Below are 27,372 nucleotides of genomic sequence, written 5' to 3'. Positions count from 1 at the left end.
GGAGGAGGGTGAGATCACCCAGGGAGGAGGGTGAGATCACCCAGGGAGGAGGGTGAGATCACCCAGGGAGGAGGGTGAGATCACCCAGGGAGGAGGGTGAGATCACACAGGGAGCAAGGTGAGCACAGGTGAATGGTCTGTGGGATCACACAGGGAGCAGGGTGAGATCACAGAGGGAGGAGCGTGAGATCACACAGCGAACAGAGTGAGATCACAGAGGGAGCAGGGTGAGATCACATTGCGAAGAGAAATTAAGAAGCTGGTGTTCACTGGAGGCACCTTCTCACAGGCAAAGCCAAGCTTTCCTGCTGGCCCCTCAGAACTCAAACCCACTCATTGTGGAAACCCACTCCCGCGTCTGCAAGCCCCTCTGTGGTGTAGCTGAACACTGACGGGACCCCAATGACCACCTGCTTTCGTGTGAGACGTTCCTTGGAATTCAACTCAAGATACAACATCTGATTCCCAGGAACCACTTCAATGTCTTGACAACAGATGTGAAACATGCAGTTAAAATGAGAATGTCACAATTCTAATATATGTACGACCGAGGAGGCCAACTGTGGCGTTTTTGATCAGATCCCTGGTTTTAATCAGCTTTTCTCTGCAAAGGTGAGCTCCTCGGCCATCACCAAACACCGGGGACAGGCTGTGCTGCCCAGGAGCGGGCTCTGCCAGTGCACGGGCCCGGGTTCAAATGCCCTGGGGTGGGGGCCGGGGGCTCCCCTGCCCCGTGTGCCCAGTGGGGGCTTCCTGGCCTCCTGAGGCTGCTGTGAGGGGCAGTGGGAGCCGAAGGGAGCAGGGGGGCCTTTGCTTCTAAAGGAGGCCACCCAAACATTTTCGTGGCTCAATTCTTCACTTTCATTTTCTAAATCAAGAACTTTTGCTAAAGGACTTTGTGAATGATAAGCCACTTATGTTATCAAGCATGTATTTAAATCAGCTCCACCCGTCATTAAGGACAGGCCAGTTAATCTAAACACATAATTTGGAAAACAGATGTGTATATACATACCGCATAATTCACTCCTGTCTTGGTTTTGTAGAAATTTCACATCGTACTCTTGGTGAGTGCAAGTTTCTCTTACACTGGAGGATGATGATAAAATTAAGATTACTAACACCATCCTGAGCGCCCAAGGCAGTGCCCCCTGGCCTCACTGTCCCCTCTCTCGCCGGGGCCGGCCCGTCGGCTCCAGCAGCGGGCTCAGATGCAGCCACAGGCCACCAGAGACACCAGTGCTGCTGGGATTCGGTCAACTGGGGAGAAGCTGGTAGAGCAGGAACACGTGTTGGGAAGTTCTCCCTATAAGGCTTTTACGACCTTAATATACCAAGCAACTGGGGGCCTGTTGCAGAACCAGGAGAGCGGATTAAAACCGAATGAGCCCCGAGAGGGCGGCGGCTGTGGGCCCCCAATGGTGGTGCAGCCCGCGAGGCAGAGTTCGTGGCCCACGCCGTGGACACCTTACCGCCCCACTGCTGTGCTCCTTTCTAAAGTGGGGCGGGGGGCAGCAGCGTCCTGCACACAGTGGGTGTGCAAGTATCTGCTGAACGAACAGAAATATTCTAACGGGAAACGGACACCAGGCAGTTTGAAAAAAGCATCTGAAAAAGGAAAAATATCTATTTTTAAAAACCAGTTCAGGCTAAAAGAACTTTTCCGTTGGGTGGCCTCTGGTTACTATTAATACCAGCGTCTGAGTTTGCAGAAGCTGCCTGGTGTCGGGGGTCTCCTCCGGCATGGTGACAGGGTCTCACATAGGTACGTGACAAAGTCTACAAGCAACCAGATCCATACTTTTTGAATGGACCTCCCATTCAGATACTTCTCTCCAGAGATGTTCTGAAAATGCGTCTCTGAATGATCTTCGACCATCGCTCCTGGTGAGACATGTCCCCTAAGTTGGTGGACGGGTATCCATCAGGCCCCCATCCCGACTGGGGCCGAACCTCACCCTTAAGTGAGGTGACAGGAAGGGGTGCTTCACGGTAGTCATCAGTGCAACGGGCGAGTCCAAATCACCCACGTGAAAATTCCAGAGTGCCTATTTCCAGTTTTAAAATGACAACTGTGATTCTTGGGGGGGAAGGCACTGGGAAAATGCCAAACCCGTGCTTTGCATAAATTAAGAGAAAAAGTACAAGAAATCAAAGCAGAAGTAATTCTACAGGCAGAATATCTTAGAAACTAGACTTAGTTCCGACTGCGTTTGTATTTCTAACGAGGGGGGAGGACGTGGTGAATTACCTTCAAATATTTGTTCAGGCTTTACCCACGTTGTAAACACAGGATGAATAATACCTAAAGCATCGTTGCAGGGCAGCAGCTTCCTCATCTGCTTGAGTCGCTTCCCAGGCACCGCTGGAGCGTGGTGTGGCCCTTCTCTTGGAAACCACGCCCCCCCGTGTCCCCATCACTGGGGGGCTCCCTCGGGGGCCCCCCTGCCCTCCCACTACCGGGCCTGTGGTTTGACTCTCCTAAGTAACATCCTGGCCTGGAGCTTCTAGCAATCTTCAATCCATTCTTCAAACCCCATGGAAGAGGTTTCTTCCCCAGATTTGAATCTGGTCATCACCTGCCCACCATGTGGCATGGTGCCCCTCCACACGCAGGGAGTGGCAATGAGCACATCAGGCTGATGGCCGGGCCTCCCGCTACGGGGAATGTGAGGGCGTGTGCTGGAATCTGCAAGGATTTGAAGAGAAACTGGAAACGTAGGTTTTTATCAGAAATCTCACATGCTTTAAAACACTGGCTCAGCTTTGAAATTCTGGCTATGTGAAATCAGCCCTAGGAAAAGCACCTGGCTGCCTCTCTCCGGCTCAATAAATCCAAATGTTCTGAACAAGAAAAGCCCTCGAGTGGGGTCTGGTGTGGATGTTCCAGCAGGGTGTGGCCCACAGAGAACACGGGTCTGGTAGACAGGGCCTTGCTTCCTCTACCACCCCGACTTCAAGGTCACAGAAAAGCTCACTGCTCTAACGACAAGTTTAAGAGTCCTCGTGCTGTCCACATGACCTCGGCTCGAGCTCAAGATTACGAAAATAAGTCGCAAACAGCGTTAACAGGTGTGTAAGCCCATGCCTGTCCACTTTCCCCGGGGGTGGGGGAGGGGCAGTTTCTTCCCTAATTATTCCACCCGTGGTGTATATTCTGTTTTCTGCATCACACGTGGGTTTCAGGCATCATGAAACTTATTAAAACAGGTAAACGCCACAGGGGAAATATTTTTAAACAAAACAGTTTGGTGAGTTTAAAAAAGTAATATTCTGTCCTTTCACATTTTAACTCAGAGGCTCAATATTCTAGCTGGACAGCTGGACCTCGAGGTTCGGAACCAACACCTCTTGGCTCCTTTCAGCCAGAAGGCTGGGCTGGATGTATGCAGGCAAGCGGCCATGCGGGAGGCTGTCTCGGGATCCGGCAGGTCGAGGACTGGGACAGGCACGCCTGGTATCCGTGCTATGTGCACTCCCCGGCCTGACCTTGAACAAAAGTCACAGGCACCGTGCCTTCCGATCATGAGCAACGTCAAGCGGACAGGTGCGTCACCAGCAACAGGTGTGTCTGCACTTGCACGCTCTACCTAAAATAAAAATGCCTGTGAAAGGAACCAACGCAGAACTTCAAGCGTTACCTCCTTCTGCTGTCGCTCCAGCTCCTTCATTCGGATCTCTCGAGCCTCGGCGCGGGCTGCCCGCTTCGCAGCGAGCCTCGCCTCCGCCTGAAACAGATGGGAGATTTCATGAGAAGACAGACCAGGGGCTTGTTTCGGGCGAACAGTGAGGCTGTTAGTAAAGAGACTTTGTTCGGGGCTTAATAAAGATACACTAACACATCACAGACTCATTTGAGTTAAAGGTCATCAGGAATGACAGGAGCAGTGGTCAGAGTAATAAGGATTGCTACTGTTTATGGGGCCCTTACTAAATGCCAAGCAGGCACAGGTTTGTTTGTTTTTTTTTTTAAGATTTTATTTATTTATTTGAGAGAGAGCAAGACAGAGTACAAGCGGGGGGAAGGGGCAGAGGGAGAGGGAGAAGCAGACTCCCCAGTGATCAGGGAGCCCGACATGGGGTGATCCCGGGACCCTGAGACCATGACCTGAGCGGAAGGCAGACGCTTCACCAACTGAGCCACGCAGGCGCCCCTAAGTGGGCACAGTTCTAAGTACTTTATATATATTGTGCCATATACCCCTTGCAACAGCCCTGTTAGGTAGATATTATTACCATCCCCAGTTTATAGAGGCGGGAACTATGGCACAGAGAGGGTACGTAACTTGACCAAGGTCACACAGCCTGTAAGCGGCACGGCTGGGCAGTGTGCCTTCCTCCGGAGCTACAATAGACTACCGCACGGGGCAAAGCATTAGAGCTGGGCAGGACCACAGGCCACTGGCTCAACCCCTCCCTTTTACAGAGCAGGAAGCCGAGGCCCGTCCCAGGGCACAGGGCTGAGACTCCGACGCTGTTTTCCAGAACTCCTGTCTAGTCACCGCTCAGGACGCCCTGCTGCCCTCAGCTCCCCGCTCAAACACCTGCAGTGCTGGGAAGCTCGTCTTTCCTCGAGACAAGTAAGACCAGAGCAGGACGGTCAGTGAGTCCTAGCTCTTAGAAGCATTACATTAAAACAAAACAAAACAAACCATCTCCATGCAACACTTTATCAACTTGGATAGCTATTTAGCCAAACTGTACAGAAGACCACTTAAAATGTTGGACCAGGGCTGACCCACGCCCTTCAACCTGCCACTCAAACACTGCTTCCCGCTTCACAGATCCCCTGTCTATTCACTATTTCAGCCGACACAGCACACGGCTCAGTGAGGACCTGGTGCAGGTGTACCCGGATTCGGGTTTTCCGGAGTCAAGCAAATGCCACCTTCTTTCCACTGTTTTTTTTTGGGGAATGAATACAGTTGTCATTCTTCCACCGACAGTTCTGTAGATACGGTTTCAGGTGTTAAAGCAGGACCGTGAGAGGTGTGGCCAGTGGTCCAGCAAGCAGGAGGTGGCCCAAGTGTCATCGTCCAGCTTCTCCCACAGGACCAGGCTCACATCGGGGTGGCGGGGCCTGGGGTCAAGGACGTCCATGTCCCCCACGCCATACTTGTACTGACTTACAAATTTATCTTCTGTCCAAATTCGAATCTAGGGTGAAAACTGACCATAGCTGATCTGTCAGAGGTTGGCTGGTGTGTGGCCTTATAAGGAATTTCTTCTGTAACTTGGTTCATTTGTGTGGTTCCTTTATCAACCCAAGCCCAGGTCCTCAAGTTGGGGGCGGGGTGGGGGGGGGTCAAATATCACAACTGCCTCAGAACAGTGATACCTCGGTGCCATTTTCAATTTTCTAAACCATGTTACACTGTGTGAAGGACCACTCGGGGTCTATAAAAAGATCCAGCAAAGCTCACGGGGAGGGGAAGGGCAGGTTTGTTTGACATCTGGCCATGATGAGATGCTACAGCCCCATGGCCGGGCCAGCAAGAGGACTAGGTTCACCCTGAGTGCAGCCTGCCTCCCTGCCTTCCTGCGGGCAGGCCTGGGCTCCCTGCCTGCTGGCTCTGGGGCTGTGTCTAAGCCAGTACAGACCAGGCCACCATAGCCTCCAGCTTGGGACGGGCGGGGGGGGGGGGGGGGGGGGGGGGGGGGGACGGAGGAGGGCGAAGGCCGGGGTGGAGCGGGAATGTGAGAAACAGGAAAGGGAACAGAAGAAGGGAGGGCTGCCAGGGGGACACAGGCAGAGAGGAGTGGGGCAGGCCCTATTCTCAGCGGGTCCCCAAGACTCCTGCCCTGATGCACTTGCTCCACATAATCCTCTCCCCTTGAGTGTGGGCATCGCTGTGAGTAGGAGAGATGCCCCTCCTGTGACTGGGTTACGTCGCATGGCAGAGAGAATCGCAAAAATAATTAAGGTCCCTCGTTAGCTGACTTAATCAAAAGATAGATTATCCTGGGTGGGCCTCACCTAATCAGGCGAGGCCTTTAAAAGAGGGTCTGGAAGTCAGACAGACTCTCCTGCTGGCCTTGAAGAGCAGGCCGGCCTGTGTGAGAGGGCCACGTAAGGGGCCACATGACAAGGACCAGCCGGTGGGCCGTAAGAGCCGCGAGCGACCCCGGTAGACAGCCAGTGGGAAAACGGGACCTTGGCTTTGCAACAATAAGGAGCTGAATTCTGCCCATGACCCTGTGAGCTCTAGAGGACCTCAGGCTCCAGGAAGGACCACAGCCTGTGCGACCCTTAGCAGAGGAGCCAGTAAGCTGTGCCCAGAACTGTGATCACAGAGCCTAATATGATAAATGTGTGCTGTTTTAGGTTTCTGGATACTTGGGATATTTGTTACACAGCAAGAGATAACAAGATAAGGAGGCGGGGTCGGCTCTCACAGGGCTAGTGTCTCTGAGCTGCGGAGAATCTGAGCACGTGTACACCCATCCCGTCCCACCCTACCTTCGTCTAGCTCTGCTTGGGATTGGGCCAAAGAGCCCTCAAGAGACCACCTACGTGAACATGCAGTCCGTGACCCCTGGCGCAACCTCCCCACCAGATGGGCAGGCCTCCAAAATAACATCCCATCAGACCACATAGACTACATCCCAGCTACCCCTGTGGGCCTCCCTGCACTCAGGAAAAGGCTCCCGTCATGGCCCACCCACTCCTGTGGTCCTCATGTCCAACCCAGGAAGTCTGTCCTGGCTAAGAGGACAACAGCGCCAATAGACTAAACCCCACCAACTCCCAATTTGAGGGACCCGGGCTTGGGATGATAAAAAGGAACCATGTGAATGAACCAAGTCATAGAGTAAATTCCTTATGAGGACGCATCAGCCAGCCTCAAAGATACATCGACTGTAGTCAATCGACCTCAGATTAGAATTCAGAAAGGGGAGAAATTTCTAATTTAGTACAATTTCAAATCCTTGCAATCGCTGCCTTACAAAACACCTTCCTCTTTTAGGATTCACATGGGACTCATAGGCAGGAAGCAAGATGCCCGTGATACAGGAAGTGGTAACAATCATGCTCACTTCTGGGAATCTGGCAAATTAAAAACCAACAGACATAGGGGCCAACATTTAAACCAGTCCAAAACCTCTGCACACCCAACTTTGTGAGCACAAGACTAGACCAGCATCATAAGCCTGGCCCTGGGCTGAGATGCCTGAATGAAAAACTAGAGAGTTTATTTTTCATAATAAAATAAAACAACAGAATTCACCCTAAAACAATGACATTGTCAAGAACACCAAGGGGCCTGACCCAGAGCCTAAGAGACAGTGATCACCCAAATGATCCTTGCAAAGTCACGAGAAAAAAATCTGTATGATCAAGTCATTAAATGAACAAAAACTACAAAACAGCTCTGGTCCACCACAGTGAGAAGCAAACACGAATTCATTCCCCTGCAGCATTTCGTGGAAGGCCCAGCCCTGCCCTCCCACCGCCCCAGGCCAGGTAAAGGCTCTTGGCCTCCCTGTGCCTCAGGCCAATGCTTCTATGTACCAGACAAACCCATCAACACCCGCCACTTTCGTGAAATACAAACTCATGTTCTTGAGGTCACAGCCATCTCAGTTTGTAGGAGAGTTTCCAAAAGCTTACTTTCACTTCTGTACTTAGCTGGTGGGGACTGCAGCTCTTGGTTATCACCAGCCCAGGCCCACCCAACCTTGCCACACCTTCAGACATGGCCAGGGAAGGACCTGCAGACCGCAGTGTGGGTCCCCAGTCTCCGGAGGAGAGAGCCAGGGCTGGGGAGTATAGTGATGGGGGGGATGTGGGACAAGGTGGAGAAGCCTGAGGGCCTGGGGTGCAGACCCTAGCTCTCAGCCCCGGTATCTGGAAGCTTATCCTGAAGGAATGTGAAGCCACTGGAGGGTTTTACAAAGGGACACAGTGGGGTCGACCTCTGAGAACTACCGTTCTGGCTGAAATGTGGGGAACGAGAAGAGGCTGAGGGAGGCTGTATGGAATCCCGGAAGCGAGCCCGTGAACGTGAACAGGTGGGATGAAGCAAAGTGGGGCAGCCAGAGGGCACTGGAGGGGTTCCGGGAGCCCAAGGTCCTGAGGAGAGCCCGTGTGCTCAGCAGCCAGAGAACCCTGGTGAAGAATCCCCACGCACCACATCCGGACGCTTGTGATGCGCACGGTGCTGCCCCAAACCTGGACGTGCCGAGCATCCAGCCTGCTGACCCCAGCACGCCTCCAGGGCCTGCGTGGGTCTCAGAGTCGGGGTGTGCTGCTACCTCGATACCCCCAAACTCCCAAACTCAAGGGAGATGATAATGGTCCATCGAAGCTGGAAGGACGGAAGGGACGGAGAAAAGGAAAGGGATGGGTTTGTGGAATTTAGGACAGAAAGTACAAATGGCACAAGAGTTCAGAAAAGCAAGCTTGGAAAAGAAGACTGCACACCCCTGCCAGCGAGCTGTCTGCTCCATCATTCTTCAGCCCCCGTGGAGCTCCTTGGCCGCTCCCGAGCGACCTGCGACCAAGCTCGTTCTGTGACCTCAAGGCACCTGCTGGGGCAGCAGCAGGGCAAGCTGGCTGGGCCCTTCCTCCCGGGTCCTGGGCGGCCCTCTTCCCTTCCTACAAGAGCCAACAGGAGAGGGGCGCCAAGCCTTCAGCGTCTGCCCTCACCGGCTCCAGAGAAGGCACAGCTCTGGGCCCCAAGCCTCCTCCCCACCGCGTTTTTGTTGAGAACACACTAAAATATTTAAGACTGAAATAGTATCAGCTCCATCAGATTTGCCTTCTGAGAACTAGGGGGAGTGGGGTGGGGGGTCTAAAGGGCTGTAAGCTGACAACTGCTGGGCCCTTCTGTCACAGTGTGCCCCCCCCAGAGGATCTGCACACCTGGGGATGAGTTAGAGATGCAGAATCGCCCCCAGCCCCCCCATCAGAACCTCTGGGGTGGGGCCCAGCCATCTGGGCTTCAACATGCTCCTAGCGTGGGGGGGCAACACTTGCTCAAGTGTGGGGACCTCTGTCTTCTGTTATCCCATCTATGTTTGGATATGTTTGACATTTTTCATAATAAATAGCAAAATTTTAAAAGGAAGGGAGAAAAGGGGAGGCAGGCAGAGAGACAAAGAGAGAGAAAGGAAGGAAAGGAAGGAGCCCCCAAACCAAAACCATGCTCAGGGCTGCTAGAAGGTGGCCGGGGGTGTTGCTGGAAACTCCTGCAGGGCTGCCGCTGCCCCAGCCCCCCTGCCACTCCCCCTGCAAGCCCCCACCCCCCAGCAGGCCCCTCCAGGGTCCGGGGAGGAGCTAATCCAGCCAGGCTCCTGGCCAGAATGCAGTGTCCTCTCCCCTGACGGGCCAGCCACACCCTTCCCCCAGGGACCCCCTGGCCTGGCCTGGAACCCCACAAATGGAGCTTCAGAGACGCTGGGCTTTAAAGCAAGGTGCCCGCTGACAATGGAAACAGTCAGGAAGAGAAGCCTCCAACTCATCATCACCACAGGTGCCCTAGAATAATTCTAAAAAGCAGAATCCTTGACTCCCCACTGCCTCCGTTATAGTTTATTGTACCGCAGACAGACAAACAGGACAGCTCTCCGACGCGGGGGCGTCGTGTGCGCTTCGAGAGCTGCTACAGACACACACAGCAGCACAGGCCTGACCCCCGGGGCCTCCTCACAAGTGGCTCACACAGCCCAGCTCTCCCAGCGGGGTCTTCGGAGGCACCGAGGCCCCCAGCCTGGGGTTGGCCGCAGGGGGGCACAGGGGGCCGGGGGGGGGGGGGGGGACATATGTCTCCCCCACAAGCCCCGTCCCCGCAGCACAGGCCTGACAGGGCCGGGGAATGAGGTGAACCAACCGGGGGGCAAGCGGGAGTCCTTTAGTGGGGTCACTACGTTCTGCCCACAGCCTCGATGAACTCCGGTTCCAGAGCGGGTTCCACGCGAGCAGGACACGGGAGGCGGCAGTGGCAGGAACAACCAGAACGGGCCAGGACTCCTGCTCGAGCCCCGGACGGTCCACAGTATGACAGTCATCCCAGGGTGCTGGCTGGAACTCAGGGACCGCCCCGCTCGGCTGGGGACTGAGGCTGAGGAGAACTACAGGAGGAGGAAGGCCCTCTGCATGCCCTGCCGCCCCGGCCAACCTTACCTGCACTCCCGCCGGCTGGTGGAGATTCTGCCCATGGGACGGGTCGCTGCCCAGCCTGGGGCAGCCACACACCAGCCCCAATACCTTGTCCCCCAATACCGAGGACATTCTGGGGGCTCAAAGAGCTCTAAGGGTGTCTATATGCTTCTTGTAGCTCCTACCCGTTTAACTACCTGGAGGACCCCATGGGATGATGTTCAAAGAGCAGCAAGGTGGTAAGCACTGGCGGAACGGGAGTCCCGGAGCAGGATCTGCTGCTGTGGGGGGAAGACTCAGTCACTTCCTGGAGAGCCTCGTGCTGCTTCACGGCAGCCTGGCTCCGTGCGTACGTGTCCTCAGCTTCAACGCTTTCCTGGGAGTCCAGCAGAGCGTGGCATTCTATATCCCGAGACCACGCATCCTGCGGCCACAGAAAATGTTCTCACTCTCTCTGCAACTCTGCAGCTGCTCCCAGGGGTTCCAGACCTCTACGTGGGAGCTGGATCCTGTCTGGGTTTACGAGCTGCGACTCGGGGGTGATTCTTGAGAAACGGGACTGAGATGCGCTTCTGTCCCTTCCTCCAGGGGGCTAAGAGGCTTCTCTCCCCGACTGTCTGCATCTCCTGGGGGCTGGAAGGGCACCACGATGAGGGCTCCGGAAGCAAGCTCTCACGACTATGATGCACAGCCCCGGGCAGGCTCACGCACACTGCTGACGTGCCGCCCACGGTGGGCCACGCTCTGTGGCCATGCGCGCTGCTGTTCTAGAACAGGCGTTCGGGAGGAGACTGTCCCCACCCATTAAGAACACCACTGGGGTCCCTGGAGAGAGGGCTGGGCCGTGGCCACACCTCAGGGACCCCAGTGACTGCCACCTCTTTGTTCTGTTTGCTCAGACGTAACATGGGAATGAGCCACATGTGATCTGTTGGCTGTAGAGCATTCTAGAATTAGGAGGAAGCCTTGGTATTGATTGTACACATTCATTTTGGCCTTCGGGTTTTAGAATCAAGCAGAACTGAGAAACCGGACTTCTCTCCAGGCCGCATAATCTAACCAGAGCTCATCAGCTCTCAGGGAAAGGTTCGCTCCTGGGAAGGTAATAGGAATCTCATGCAGCTGAAGCCTGAAGCTATGACAAAGAACCAATTTTGTTTGGAAACAAGCAGAGCCTTCTGTCCATGTGAGATTCTGCCCTGGGACGACAAAGGCTCACGGCTCCCGCCGGGGCAGGCTGGAAGCCTCGGAATCGCTGAAGCCCGCATACACGGGCCCATGTGAAAGCGCCTCATAATGCGCTGCCCATTTCCCACCTGCAGTGGACAGCTGTGCAGAGTAATGACGAGGCTGACAGAGTCCCTTCCCAGAGTGGCCTTCGCTACAGGAAGTGGCAACAGCCAGCTTATTTTCTGGGTAAATCCCTAATCCCTTGTGTGCGGTAGATTCTCAAGATGGGCTGCTCTTCAAAGCAACCGAGTGGAACGAGGGACGTGTTCTCCCGCAGGGCCATGAACAGGGAAGGGAGCGTGCTCGCTAGGCAGCTCACACACAGCGACTGGTGCTGCCTCTGGACCCCGCACCCCCCACCCCATGGCCCTCGGCCGCCATGTGCACTTCATGCCAGTCTCAAAAGACATGCTCATCTTTCCCAAACCCTTACTTACACGATTACTGTCCGTTCCCCCAGTGAGGGGACGTACGCTTTATGGCCATGCCTGTAAGTACAATCACCATGGAGGGGAAGATGCTTTGGGATTGCATTTGTTGATGGGGGCAGGGCCAACTCGTTAGAGGGCATTTTGGAAATGTGGGGGGCACTGTGAGGCTGTCATGATGACTGGAAGCAGGCACGGATAGGCCTGGGGGCAGGACACGGCAGGCCAAGCATCCTGCATTCAGACAGGCCTGCACATTGAAGAACTTTCCCACTGACTATTCAGATGGAGAGAAAAAACCGCCTTATAATTTTCAGATCTACAAACTGATTCCGACTTACGCATAAAATCAAAATACGATTTGCACAGTTTTAACATACACTGGATGTTCCAGGAATGCAATCAGCATTAAAATTGAGGGAAGATGACTTGGCTCCGTTCAGAACTTTCTCAAGAGTTAGTGACCACTTAGGAATGTCAAGTCACCAACAGCAACAGAACGCGTGGTGTCTGAGTCTCAGCACCACACACCTACATCTATCCGTGTTTGCGGCTATGGCTCGGGACACACGTTTGCACACCCACGACTGCTCCCCTGATCTTCTGGCACACCGGGGCTGGAGCGTTTCTCTATCGAAATCCACTTTCTGTTACTGAGATTTACCTTTATTTTATTTCTTTGCAATGCAACAGTTGAAATATTACATTGACTTGACGTTGTGTGTACCAGCAGATTTTACCACGTATGAATTCCATTCCAGGTTAGCAACGAGGATGTTAAAAACTTGTTATAAAAAGGGGGCACTGGGTCCGACTGGGTTGAGAACCATAGCTTTAAAAGTGCAGAGTGGAACAGGGGAGCTGAGCCTCTCCACGGCTCGGCCGCAGTCCAAACAGCCCAGCCACAGGTTAAGGGCACGGGGCTGGGGGCTGCTGTGTGAGCACAACCTAAACATGACACGCTTTGTCCATTTTACTTGAAGGTTTGGAAAACAGAAAGTTAAAGACTAAAGTTTAGGGGCGCCTAGGTGGCTCAGTCGGCTGAGCGTCCAACTCTTGATTTCGGCTCAGGTCATGATCTCAGGGTTGCGGGATCGAGCCCCACATGTGGCTCTGTGTTGGGGGGGGTGGAGTCTGCTTGGGATTCTTTCCCTCTGCCCCCCCCCCCCGCTCACTCTCAATCTCTCTCTCTCAAATAAATAAATAAATAAATATTTTTTGTTTTAAAAGACTAAGGTTTAACTAGTTATCTAAAACACCACGTTTCAAATAATGCAATATATGTTAAGAAAAAAAAAAAGAAGAAGAAGGTAGCGGGAGGGGAAGAATGAAGCGGGGGAAATCGGAGGGGTAGACAAACCATGAGAGACGATGGACTCTGAAAAACAAACAGGGTTCTAGAGGGGAAGGGGGTGGGAGGATGGGTTAGCCTGGTGGTGGGTATTGAGGAGGGCACGTTCTGCATGGAGCACTGGGTGTTATGCACAAACAATGAATCATGGAACACTTCATCTAAAACTAATGATGTAATGTATGGGGATTAACATAAGAATAAAAAAAATGTGGAAAAAAAAAACAGGCAAAGACATAATAAGAAAAAACAAACAAACAAACAAACAAAAACAAAAAAAACACCACGTTTCCATCAAAACCAACTCTATTGAGTTCTGGAGTAGACTGTAAAATTACCAAAGAATTTTATGATAAAACACCAGCCTTCAGAGAGGCCTCTACCTTGCAAGGCCTGGGCCATGGGCCTCCAGGAGCCCAGACCAGGGCACCTGGTAGAAAAACCCAGAGCATCCAGGACCGCCTCTCTGCAGGCTGGGCCACAGGGCTCAGGGTCTCTGCATGCGGAGACCACCCAGAGAGGGGCCTCAACACCCAGCCTCTGGTTCTGCTCTACTGTTTACCAGTCACATGGGCTCTGACAAACTACATCACCTTTTTTGTTGTTGGTGGTGGTGGTATTAATCATATAGTATTTATTTATTTACATCCTATTTCATTTTATCTTATTTCCACGGTAATTAACATACCATATTATATTAGTTTCAGGTATACAATATAGAGATTCAACAGCTCCATACATTACTCAGTGTTCATCATGGTACGTGAGCTCCTTCATCCCCATCACTTACTACCCCCCTCCAGCCCCCTCCCCTCTGGTGACTATCAGTGTGTTCTCTATTGTTAACAGTCTGTTTTTTGTAAACTGCATCACTTTTGGACATTACCCCTCATCACAGGGAATGGGGGAACCAGGCTATGTGATCTCTGGGAGCTTCCTTTACTTCTAAAATGCTATGTCTGTACACCAGGGGTGAATTGTTTCTACAGTGAGACTGTCAGTTCTGTTTCCCCGTTTTGCTACTAGAGATCTCCTGACTTTGCCTTCTGAATAATGAACTTCTTAAAAGCACCCCACAAAAAAATAACAAACTGGTATGATTCAGGAACAATATTATTCATGTTACTTTATAGAAAGCAATGACTAGTAACATTCACCCAAACTTTACAAAGTAACATTTACCCAGCCAAACTTCCCAACACAATCTTCAGTTTAGCAACTACTCATACTGATGCAGATGAATAAACAGTTGCACAGTATCCTCCATGGGGATACATTTCTCCTCTTGCTGTTAACACAAGAGGAGAGAGATATTTTTCTGAGCTGAGAGAAGGTTCACATTTCCTTCAATAGCCTCAATGTGCTGGAAAGACAAAGGAAAGCATGACAGCCACAAATAACCATGCGTGATTGACAGGTGAGAGCAGCTTGGCCCTCCAGGTGACAGGTGCCCTCCAGCCAACGCATCTGGGCTCCACTCCTTTCACCTCAATCTGCTCTACAGATGGTCTTCCCTGCAAACTCCACATTTTAAGGTGTCACAAAACACTGACATTGTTCCTTCTCAGAATAAGGCTGGACACTCTGGCAGCACCAGGGCTTTCCTCCATCGGGCAGCGCACAACTATTTATAACCTTCCCCCTATTCGAGCGATACTTCTGGAACCGGCCAGGAGGGAAACAGAGGCTGCATCACTTCTTTTTCTTTCTTCCTTTCTTTTTTTTTTTTTTAAAGATTTTATTTATCTATGAGAAAGACAGAGATAGTGAGAGAGGGCATGAGTGGGGGAGTGGGAGAGGGAGAAGCAGGCTCCCCGGAGCAGGGAGCTGGATGAGGGGCTCGATCCCAGGACCCTGGGACCATGACCGGAGCTGAAGGCAGACACTTAACCAACTGAGCCACCCAGGCGCCCCCAGAGGCCATCATTTCAATTCTCAGTGAGCTTCTCCGTCTGGGTGGGGTGGGGTGGAGCCACACAACACCCAGTAAGGAGGCTCCTGGGGTATGCTGACACACATAACAGTTACAAAGTTAGGGCAGTGTGAAAATAGAAAAACAGAAATTTCTGTGGCTCTTTCATTTTTACTCTTTTCCTTATTTAGAAAAATAAAGTCCACTGAAAGTTCTTTTGTCTGGGGTGCCTGCGTGGCTTAGTCGGTTAAACATCTGTCTTCCCAGGGTGGGGTCCTGGGATGGAGCCCCTGTAGGGCTCCCTGCTGTGCTGGGAGTCTGCTTCTCCCTCTGCCCCTCCCCCCTGCTTGGGCTCTCGCTTGCTCGCTTGCTCTCCCTCAAATGAATAAATAAAAAATCTTCTTTTTTAAAAAGCTTATTTATTTGAGAGAGTGAGAGAGAGAGAGAGAGCACAAGTGGGGGGAGGAGCAGAGAGAGAGGGAAAAGCAGACTCCCCGCTGAGCAGGGAGCCCGATGCAGGGCTCGATCCCATTATGACCTGAGTGGAAGGCAGACGCTTAACCGACTGAACCACCCAGGCGGCCCAGTAAAAAAATCTTAAAAAAAAAAAAAAAGTAAAGTTCTTTTGTCTAAAAACTACCAGAGAGAAAGGAAATGTCTGATAAAATGAAGATGTCTCACTGTACATTCAGGGGCAAGGCCATGTGTCCTAAGAGGCTGCCTCTAACAAGAAATGCTTCCGCCCCACACTGGGGATGTGAAACCCCGGGGGCTGCAGAGAGAAGCTCACAGCAGTAGCTGCTGGCCAGACCCTCCGTGAAGGACTGACTGTATACAGTGGTGACAGGTATCAGCACCAGCTCTGAGTCAGCAGGCCTGGGCCTGAGCTGGCTTTACCGCCTGCTAGCTGGGTGCACTTGGGAAAGTCCCCTGACCATTCTGAGCCTCAGTTTCCCCTTCATCTGTACATGGACATAAACAAGGTTCTGGCAAGGGTTAGGGAAGCCATCCACAGAAAACATTTAGCAGGGCTGACACTGCAGGGGTCTGGGGATGTTGCCTGCTATTAATACTTACACAGCATCCCCTATAGCAGCTAGAGATCCAGCAGGGCGAATTCAGCTCAGACTGAGTTTAAAGGCACTGGAAGAGGGGTGCCTGGGTGGCTCAGTCACTTAAATATCTGTCTTCAGCTCAGGTCATGATCCCGGGGTCCTGGAATCGAGCCCCACATCAGGCTCCTTGCTCTGCGGGGAGCCTGCCTCTCCCCCTGCTTATGCTCTCTCTTTCTCTCTGACAAAGAAAATCTTCAAAAAAATAAATAAATAAAAATAAAGGCACCGGGAGAAGACAAGCAAGCTGAGGCACCCACCAGGAGAATGGGCACAGGCGAATTTCAGAGGAGGAAGGGGAGGTTCCCAGCCCACACCAAAAGGCCACTCTATTTCTCTTCCCCTTGGAAGAGTACACACCCATTTGCCACAAAATAAAAAAGACATGAGGATCAGAAATGAGGTTCCTTTGAGAAGCTTGGTTACACAAACATACGAATGAAACATTTTGGTTATAATTAAAAGTCCTCATTACAGTAATTTAAGATAAATTACTTCTCTACTACAAAATAGTTGTGCTTTTCGACTCAAGGCAAAACCACTTACATGGCTTTAGAATTGTCAAGTTACTGTATTAAGGAGAAAACCACTTGAACTCTGGCCCTCGCCCAAATGAATGGATGAGTCTCAGAATACACATTTCTGTTGTTGGTTTTGTTGTTTATTTATTCTGGAATTTGGCCAGGGGAAGGGGATTTTAGTAGTGGTCTCAATCAATCAAATCAAATGCATGGCAATTCTGAATTATTACATCATGGATGTAGTAAAAAATGGTTGTTTAACAACATGGAAAAAGAAGCCAATGTAGTTTTATCTAGAAAGTAAATAATGAAAATTTAGTAAATCCATTCCATGAAAATTAGTTTATTAAAAAAAAAAAAATTCGGTGGCCCAAAGTAAAAGCAGTAGGTAATAAAAACTCCTCTGCTCCCTACCCCGTTCCAACCTGTAGTGGGGGTTTAACAGGCTCACTTCGATAACAGGTTAGTGATTTGAACCTTATGGCCTCTGAGGTTCCAAGATTAATACTTTTAAATATGAACAGATACTTGGAAACACTGAGCAACTAGTCATAAACAATGCCTCTGCTGAGTCACATAGCCTGATTTTTCAGGGATAACAAATTCCTCCTGAACATTGCCTTTTGAGGAGCAAACTTGTTGCACCAACATTTGCCCTTACAATTCTGTAGAAATGTAGATAAGGACCTCTAATCAGGTAAGACTCCAATCAACTTCACTTGAGAACAGTTCTGCAACTATAAATAACTTGATTTCCTGTGCTCGCTCTAAGTGGCAGTTTAGACTGCAGGGCTGGTTTTGTTTTTTGTTTTTTTTTAATTTGCTAAGGAGGCTTCCGCTATGTTGTATTAGCTCAGGCTGGAGAAAGTAACTCTTAAAGCAAAAGGGAAATTTAATCTCCATCTCTGCCCTAGGGGAACACTCTTAATCCTATAAGAAAAAACCTTACACTTCACTATTTTTGTGTCTTAACTGCTTGGGAAAGTGACCCATCTAAAACAAGGCAGATTTCCAGGGCTCAAAATCTCAGACTGAGCGACGGCCGGGCTTACCACCTTTGCACTGACTGCACCCCCCAACACAGGTCAATGCTCCCACTCACCAAGACCTGGGGACCTTGGCACAGGGACCTATAATGATGACGTGGGGCTTGGGAGACCGTGTCCACGTTCGGCCCAGACAGGCTGTCCTCAGGACAGGACCAGTGGTTGTGAGGGCTTAGTGCTCATCAGTATGTGGAAAGAGACCACAGGTGACACAACCCGTCATAAGCATGAGGAAGTTACAAAAGTTAAAGAAATGTACGGTTTCTACACTCACAGAGCTCCAGGGCCAGAGCTCACTGTTGTGTAAGGCACCCCCCAACTGGCCATTCAGAACTTCCTTTTATTTATTTTTTTTAAGATTTTATTTATTTGACAAAGAGAACACAAGCATGGGGAGCGGCAGGCAGAGGGAGAAGGAGAAGCAGGCTCCCCCTCTGAGCAAGAAGCCCAATGTGGGGCTCGATCCCAGGACCCTGATATCATGACCTGAGCTGAAGGCAGACGCTTAACTGAGCCACTCAGGTGCCCCTCGGCACTTCCTTTTAACCAGACCATTAACCTCATAAAAGAAGGACTGAGTTTTACTTCTATTTCCCATGCCCCACTCTAAAATACTTTTTGCTACTATTTACTAAAAAACAAAACAAAACAAAACTATAATAGGTTCACAACTTCTTACTGGAAACCCCTGGGGCCAAACAGGTTTCAGAATTCAATGTTTTTGGATTTTTTTTTTTAAAGATTTATTTATTTATTTGAGAGAGAGAGAATGAGAGACAGAGAGCATGAGAGGGAGGAGGGTCAGAGAGAGAAGTAGACTCCCTGCCGAGCAGGGAGCCGGATGTGGGACTCCAGGATCATGACCTGAGCCGAAGGCAGTCGCTTAACCAACTGAGCCACCCAAGCGCCCCAATGTTTTTGGATTTTAGAAGGGTAATATGTTCCATAGGCCCTGTAGTCTGTAATCACCAGAGTAACAGCCCTCAACCAAGGACATTCCCAGGCTGCAGAGAAATGGATGAATATTCACAATGAAGGGGATAAAGATGGAAAATAGCCTCCCATCAGCCAGGGCAGGCCTCCCTGCCAAATGAATTCTGCCACAGACTTAAAAAAAAAAAACCCAACAAAACAAAAACAATTTTCAGTTTTCAGAGCTTACTGGATCCTTGAATTGGGGGTACAGTGAAGCACCTCAATCAAAGCCCACTCCACATTCTCCTGTGACTTATTCCCACAGCACCTCTATGAAGTGTGCATCTCAACCAGATCCAATCCACGGGTAAGGGTTAATGGGACCTGGCAGCCAGTGCCACAGACAGCCCGTGTTACTTCTCATTCCTCCGATGGCCTGTCCCTCCTGTCCCCACATCCTGATTGTCCATGTTTACTCTTTTCCCCATCAACGGCTCCCTGCCCAGCACTTTGTCCCTCTGAGCTCGACTCTTGCCCAGGGCTAACAGTACCCTGCTCTTGCCATCTATGGTTTGTCTAGGCGGCTCTGCAGAACCCCAGCATCTCCCAGCAAGCTTCTCGTCCTTCCTTCTTCCGAGGGCCCTTCCCTGATGGTGACACAAGGATCTCTCCGTAGACTCCCAGGCCCCCAGACACCAGCCAGGTGAAGGCGTAGGAACCAGCTCCAAAGGTCTGGCTCATGGCAGGGACTTTAAATGAGGCCATTGAAGAAGCACACTAACCCAAACTTTAAAAACATCCACCTGACACTACTCAGCAAGGAAAGCAACTTTCAAGTGTGGATTCATCAAAGTCTATTTCTATGCCTCTCCCTGGCCTTTACCAGGAAGCTCCCCAAGGTCAGGGCGGTCTTATTTATCTTGGATCCTCCACAAACACCTAGTAGATGATTAATTTCTGCCCGATGAAGGAGTGATTGTGTCCTGCTCACACTTCTATCAAGGCTTCCACAAAAGCCAGGTAAAGTGAAAATCTAGGTAGGGTCTCTGCAGTACTGACCTCATGGTTCTTTCCCAAAGTGCACCCTTTTGCCTTTATATTTCCATTCGCAGTCAACCACAAGCTGCCAGAAAATGGGTAATTACAAAACTCCCCCACCTTACCCCCTGCCCAATTTGAAGGCCCAACTATCCCTACATACATGATCCCAGTCTTGGGTGGGTATTGAGCTGGATAATTGCAAAATCCCACGCATGGAGGATCCTGCCCAGACCTGGAGACCCCAGGAGACTAACCAAGGTGGATTTGGTGACCGGGGACCCTGGAGGTATTTGGAGCAATCGGGCTCAGCCCCACTGGTCCTAAGGTCCAGAGCAAGATAAGTACCCCAAACTACCCCGGCCACTGGTGGTGCCAGCCTCAGGGGGAGGGCACCGGCTTCGGGCACCAGTTCTCAGGTTCTGTATTTTGTAAAACACCAAACCAGCAGCTGCGACTGAAACTCTCGACCACGCGCAGGTCTGAGAGCTGGGCGGGACCCACGGCCATGGCCGGCTGGGGTGAGCCCGTCCAAGGCCGCCACTACAGGAACAGGGGAGCGACCGAGTTTCTTTTGGTCCCGGCGAGGGGCGGCTTCCTCCAGTAAAATGTGTTTTCCAGCGCTCAAAGAGGACAGTGCACACGGGGCCGCGAACGCCCGCGACAGCAGAGCCCGCTCCCGCCCGCGCATCGTCGCGTGGGGACGTTCATCTCTGGGGGTGCCGGCCACGCGGAGCCCACCCCGCACTTCACCAGGCACAGAGGACTGCGGCGGAAGGTGCCCGCTGCCCCGGGCCTTAGGACGGCAACCAGAAGCAAAGCGAAAGTTTCGAAAACGTGCTTTCCTCTTACCAGTCTCTGAGCTTCTGGGCTCAGACAGTCTATTTCCTTGTTCTGCGTGGCCGCAGGGTTGGTCATGCTGCCCAGCTAGAAGTCCGCCTTCTCGAACAACCGGGAAAGAGACTCGGTAAACTCCTCGGATCCGCGGGCGGGCAGGCTCTCAGCGCAGCCGCATCCCCAGAGTGGCGGGATTACTGGTCCCGGAGACAGCGCGCGTCGCAACGGGAACTCGCCCTCCCCAGAGCAGAGGCGCGTCTCCGCCTTTCCCGGGCTCGGGCGCGGCCGGGGCGGGGCGCAGGTGGCCCGGGCTGGCCGGGCCGGGGGCGGGGGCGCCCGGGGGCCGAGGAGCCAGGGCCGCCTCGGGAGCGTTCCGCCCTCGAGGGTCCCCCGCCCAGCCGCCCGCGCGCCCCGCCCCCGCGGGTCCTCCCCCATCCCCACCCCGCGTCCTACCCGCCCCGCGCCCCAGCTGCGCGGTTATCAATCACCGCCCAACCCCCTCCGGCAGACACCGGAAAGGCGGAGGTGGGCGGGGAGAAAAAAAAAACCCAGCCGGCCCCGCCCACAACCCCGCCCCGGCTGCGCGCCCCAAAGTCGGGGAAGGGCAAGTTGAAGGGCCGTGGGAAGAGGGGTCCTGCCGGAAGAGCCCACGCGGGGCAGGGGTCGGCTTGCGGAGGGCCTGTGCGGGTCTGCGCGGGGGAGGGGTCCTCAGGGGAGGAGCCAGCGCGGGGCGGGGTCCTCCGGGGCGGGGCCTGCGCGGGGGCGGGGCGGGCTGCCGCCCTGGCCCCGCCCCCGCCCCGGAGCTGTCGGCGCCCTGCGCCCCGCGGCTTCCGCCCGGCGACATCCCCGGAACTCCGGCCAAACTGAGCTTCTACGTTGCCGCAACCTCCGCCCGAGCACAGCAGCACCTGCCGGCGAGGGTACCCCGTTAACGCGTCACCCCGAGAAGGGCCGGCTTCCAGTTCCCCGAAACCGCGCCGCCCGCGCCCGCCTCCCGCTCAGCAAGCCCGCGGTTCGGCGCGGATCCGGGGGGCTGCAGCGCGGCCGGGAGGATGGTGCGAGGCAAGGGCCGAGCCGAGAGGAGAGACCGCGCCGGCCTTCCCAGCACGCGCCTCCTCCAGCCGCAGGAGGAGGCTCCTTGTTTCAAAGTCCAGTGGGCAGAGCAACGCCACGTTTCCTGACCTCGCCAGGCTGGGGCAGATTTTCATGGAAACGCTAACCTGTCCTGGCCAGGCCCTGTGCCCGCGGTGCCTGGAACCTGACTGCGCGCGGTCCTCCTCTCCTACTTCGACGCTGCCCTCCTACCCAGGAGCTTCTTCTCAGAAAGAGCACCTCCCCGCCTCCAAACCCGAACTTTGAACAGAATCGCTTGGCCTAATTCTCTGCAAAGGCGGCTCCAGAAAGTCTTGCGAGACCACAGATTAACATTTCGATGTTACAGTACCCCAATTTCCTACTCTGCCACCCTAATCCAATTCTCGCCAGCATGTGAGCGCAAGACCTGTGCGCACGGACCTTCCCACTGTGGACCCGGCGCCCCTGAGCACCAGGCTTCACAGGAGGGGGCTCGTAAAGGAAGGGGTTAACTCGGAGGGTGGGCGGGCAGAGGAGGTACCCGAGGAGGACCTGACCTAGTTGAGAGGGTAGGGGCCACAGAAAAGAGAGGCTGAGTAGATGTCTGGAGTGACCGCTGTGGGAGGAATTCACCAGGCTTCAACTTTGATTAAGGTGAACACAGCGCCAAGCTTTCCAAGCTTTGACGGATAGCATCATTAGGTTTGCCAAAATAACTTTCAGAGAGATTGAAATGCCTACATTTTAATACCTGTTTTCTTGCTATACCTCTTTTTAAATATGTTAGTGTGTTACAATTCTTAATTCTTGAAAGTTAAATTCACTGAAGAAAATAATTTTACACTGTTCTGCACAAACACGTACGGAACTTACAGAATTTATCATGGAAAGCAATTATAATTTTAGTAGTAACTTCACTGATGAGAAAGACAATAAAATAGCCTTCTTTGAGACTTCAGTTTGAATATTCCAATCTAGATAGGCGAATCCTAGAGCTACTAGCCATCCTAAACCCTGTGACCTCATCTCCCATAGCAGGGCACAGGGAACAGGTGTCATTTGCTGGAAGGCATCTGCATTCTCCCCAACCCCCAGGCAGCCATCCAGTCTCTAGGTATCAGCTCCATGAAACCATGCAGGGAAGGGGTTAAATGGACTCTGGAATTAAAGCACCTGGTTCAGGGGCACCTGGGGTGGCTCAGTAGCTTAAGCATCTGATTCTTGATTTCAGCTCAGGTCCTGATCTCAGGGTCCTGGGATCTAGGCCAGCAGCAGGCTCTACACTCAGCCCAGAGTCCGCTTGTCCCTATTGGTCTGCCCCGCCCCCCTGCCTCAAATAAATAAATAATATATATATTTTTTAAGATTTTATTTATTTGACAAAGCAAAAGCAGGGGGAGCAGGCAGAGGAAGAGGGAGAAGCAGGCTCCCCGCTGGGCTGGGAGCCCGATGTGGGACCCCATCCCAGACCCTGGGATCATGACCCGAGCTGAAGACAGATGCTCGGCCGGCTGAGCCACCCAGGCATCCCAATAAATAAAATCTTAAAAAACAAAAAAGCACTTGGTTGAATTCCTGGCTCGGCCACTTACTGTGGGATCTAGAGCAAGTTGCTTAGCCCTGTGTCTCAAGCTTCATCTGAAACATGCCAAGGGTAAGGATAATGCCCCCGGTGTAGCGCCCCCGGTGTAGGGGAGGACCAAGGGCACCCACGTGCAGAACCCCCCCCTCCCCCCCAGCAGCCCTGCAGACCAACACTGTTGGTCAGCCACTCTCTTCCCTTGGTCACCAGAGTCCCCAGGTCTTCCTGTCCTTCTCTACAGCAGGAAGGAAGTGGGGCAACAACAGGTTCAAACAGCCGAGAAATGGAATGACCAGGGAAACTTCGGGAAGGGCTGGCTGCAGAAGCTGTGGGTGGCAGGACACTGTCAGGGAGTAAGAAGCAACTACTTTTAGTCCTAGGAACAAACTAACGGTACCGGCAATAAAAGAATAATAGTCAGTGCCCAGGAGATTTCTTATTGCACAGAGTGGTAGCACATTAGAGGAACCTGCTCTTCTAACACCCTTCCAGATGGGACACCACTGACTGAGTGTGTCTCAGTCCAGCTGACCCCGTGAGATGGCCAAGCCTCAGAACCATTCCAGCCACGGGCAAGTGGCAAAGTCTATACTGGAAGTAGAGCGAGCCCCGAATCCTGCTCTTGGTGTTATTATATAGATCCCGGGGCCCAAGAGTAACGTGTAAAGGCTCTATCTAGTCGCCTTCTGTTAATTTTGATTATAAGTAGGTCTCTAATGGAAAGGGCCCCTCATTGAAGCCCCCTTCCCAAACAGGCCTTTTTTTTTTTTTTTTTTTTTTTTTTAAACTTATAGCAAGGCCACTTGTGAGGATGATTAATGAGTGACTGGAACCTACAAACTTGTTTTTGGAAAGTGCACGAAGACGTCAGAGACGGGTGCGGCTGTGAAAAGTGATGTTCTGCAGAATGGGACACACTCCAAGACACATTTCCCCGTGCTCACAGCTTGAAAGGCAGCTTGGCACAGTAACAGAATTGAAACCGCCTGAGAGTGTCAGGTGAGAAGGAGCACTTAGGGAGCCCTGGGTTCCCAGGGTGTCTTCGAGAGGGCCGAGTGGCATGGGTGGGGTGCTCAGGAACAGGGCGGCCCTCCGCCTAGCCGGGACCAGTTCTCCCCCAGGTCCTTATATGAGGAGCTGTGAGGTTAAGGACACTGGTCCAATTTCCCAGTTCCACCCTCTGTTGGTCAGGGTGCCCCTTGAAACAGGTTGACTGGGAGGTTCCAGCCCGTTCTCAGGTGCCAGGCGGTTAAGGACCTGCAGACATGCAGTCACTGCTCAGGCCGGGGAGCTCTGTACGGGGAGATGCTGTAGGTGTTGTAAAAGCTCTGCCTTGTCCTAGGCATTCCTAGAAGCCGCCAAGCTTGGGATCCTCTGTGCCTTCCCGACAAAAGTTAAATGTCCCACATCTAAAGAAGCAGTTCTCCGACGTACCATAAGATTATATGCAGGGACTTAATTTCTTAAGGAGCCCCTAAGAAAAGAACCAAAGGTAAATAGAGCTGTCTCACTTTGTTCTGGGAACATCAAAATCATAGCTAACCAGCAAATGCCAGGACATTTAACCAATGTGGCCACACCCAAACTTGGTTTACTCATCTCCACGGTATTGGCCTGTTGCTCGATTCACGAGCTTCGCCTCCTCCTGTGGTTTGGTTCTAAGTGCTAGAACCACAGAGACAAGCCCTTCCTGGGATCCTAGCCCACAGCAGGGGACAGACGGTGGAGGTGGGGGAGGGGCTCTCAACCTCCCCTTAATCAGATGACTGACCCGAAACCATTTTTCTAAGTCACACCCGTAATTGCTGTTTTTCGTGAACATGAATCACTATTCATATTGATTACAACAAAATAAACAACTCTAAATACTTTTACAACAATGAGCTTATTTTACTTTATTTATTTATTTATTTTACTTTATATGGATCCTTTTGACTAATATCACAGAACACCTCATATTAAAAAGCTGGTTATGAAGAGATTACCCAGGCCTGCGCAGCACCTTTCCATTGACAAAGCATTTTATACACACACCAAGGCCCACAAAGGTCGTGTAACTTGTCCGCAGACCCGCGTTGTAAGAATGAGGCTGGGCTCACTAACCCAAGTCCCCACCAAAAGTCTGAGCCCTTAGCATCCCGTGCATAGCACAATAGAGTTGCCCTCCTCCCAGCCACCACCCAGGGGTCCTCACTGGGAACGGACAGTCAACAGCCAGGCCAGGTGAATGTCCTCAGTGGTCCCCCCAGGCTTAGCCTGTATCAGTAACCCCCTCTTCCACTCCAGGGGTGCTGAAAAAGCCGTGTACACACCCAGATCAATGTGCTAGCCAGCTCTCCCCAGAAAGACTTAGGGCATTGGTAGGGGGCATCTAATGGAGGGCAGACGCTGCCTGGCATCTGCAGAGAAAGCTGTACCCCATGCAGCAGTGAACATAGCTGGTGGGCCAGAAGCCGGGCTGTCTCCGGTGGACAGAAGCATCTGGAGCAAGAGTAGCTGAAAAGAAGAGTGAGCTAGTTTCCTGCTCGGGCGCCTGGGTGGCTCAGGCACCTAAGCATCTGATTCTTGGTTTCAGCTCAGGTCATGATCTCAGGGTTGTGAGATGGAGCCCTGAATCAGGCTCCGTGCTGGGCATGGAACCTGCTTGGAATTCCTGCTCTCCCTCTCCCCCTGCCACTCCCCCTACCTACTCGCACGCTTTCTCTCTCTCTAATACATACATACATACACACACACACATATAGCTCCTGCTTATGGGGCACTCGCCTGCCACATCCTTCATTCTCTCAGCTGTCTATGACGTGGCACTCACCCTCCCCTCCACTAGGAGTGGGCCCTTCCAGGATGGGAGGGTGTTCTCACCTTGGAACACGGGAAGCACTTCACAAATGATGGATGGGTGCGTGAATGATTCTCCTGATAAAATGGAGGACTTTGGCAGGTTATCATTAACTCTCACTGATCTACTTTTTTTTTTTTTAAGATTTATTTATTTGAGGTAGAGGGAGTGAGAGTGAGGGAGCAAGAGAGCATGAGGGCAGGGAGGGGCAGAGAGAGAGGGAGAAGCAGGCTCCCCGCCGAGCAGGGAGCCCGATGCGGGGCTCGATCCCAGGACCCTGAGATCATGACCTGAGCCAAAGGCAGACGCTTAACCGACTGAGCCACCCAGGCGCCCCAGGAATTTTTTGTTTGTTTTTTTAATAACTACCTACTACTAGCAATTCACCAGACTTCTTTCAGAATGTTTGGATTTTCTAAGGAAGGTGGCGAGTTTGAGTTTTGGTTGGACTTCACCGGCAGTGGTGGCAGGAAGCCCTGGGGAGGTGTCCAGCAGGCCCGGCGGCTGCACCATTGGACGTGCGAACGGGGTTAAGGTGCTGAGGAACATGGGACCTTGCACAGAAGAGGAAAGAGCCAAGGGGAGGAATCATGCGGCTCCTACACGTAGGGAATGAGAGGTGTGTCAGCAATAGGCCAAGACAGACAAGGGGTGGGCAGAGAAACAGAGAAAAAGGCGTCTCCCCAAAGCCACTGTTCACGCGCTTCCCCAGAAGGCTGGTGTGAATATCCGTGTTACATAAGGCGGATGGCGGGGAGAGAACAGGGTTGAGGAAGCCTTTAATTTACAACTAGGAAAACACGGGCTACTGCAGGCTGTTGTTAAAATTCTACAATCAACCATTTTCGGTGGTTTGGGCACGTGTAAGGAATGGCAGATCGCAGCACGGGAGGAAGAAGGGATGGGGGAGGGTCCGGGTAGGGGATGTGTTCATTTGTCTCTCTTTGTAAGGATGGGAGAGACTTTGGAGGCTGAAAGTTGGGAGCCAAAGGAGAGTGGGGGAAATTGGGGTAGGGGTGGGGACGGGTCTGAGACTCTGGTGCCCAAGGGGTGGGGGTGGGGCATGTATGGACTTGGGGATTTGGCCCTGATTCTGAGCTGAATGGAGAGAAATAAATCACGTGGCCAGGAGAGGCCAGATAACAAGGACCTTGGACCACAGAGCTGAGGGAGGAGGAAGGGCAGGAGAAGAGAAAGTAATTGGCCCCGCCACGGAGGTGCCTGGGGCCCCACCGGGGTGAAACTATTTCCAGTTCCCGAGCACAGAGCCCTGCCACGGAGCGCCAGAAAGCCCAACAATGCTGTCACAGGGTAAAATCTGATCCACACTTAACATAATTTCTAATTTACTGTACTCTGGAAACAAGCTCATCTCTAAGAGTATC

General features: G+C 52.3%; 1 protein-coding gene across 1 annotated transcript in view; it reads right to left on the bottom strand.

Annotated features, from left to right (window-relative positions):
• LOC110570949 (leucine-rich repeat flightless-interacting protein 2) overlaps window positions 1–27,372 on the bottom strand; it is a 149,171-nt gene that overhangs the window by 60,724 nt on the left and 61,075 nt on the right. Inside the window, exon 2 of the mRNA XM_044913631.1 lies at window positions 3,642–3,728. Coding sequence (XP_044769566.1) covers window positions 3,642–3,728 — 87 coding nt within the window. The remainder of the gene's footprint in view (window positions 1–3,641; window positions 3,729–27,372) is intronic.

Source organism: Neomonachus schauinslandi, chromosome 3 (genome assembly GCF_002201575.2).
Source record: "Neomonachus schauinslandi chromosome 3, ASM220157v2, whole genome shotgun sequence".
Taxonomy (NCBI): domain Eukaryota; kingdom Metazoa; phylum Chordata; class Mammalia; order Carnivora; family Phocidae; genus Neomonachus; species Neomonachus schauinslandi.
Note: the sequence above shows the minus strand (reverse complement) of the source record. Positions and strands in the feature narration are given on the sequence as shown.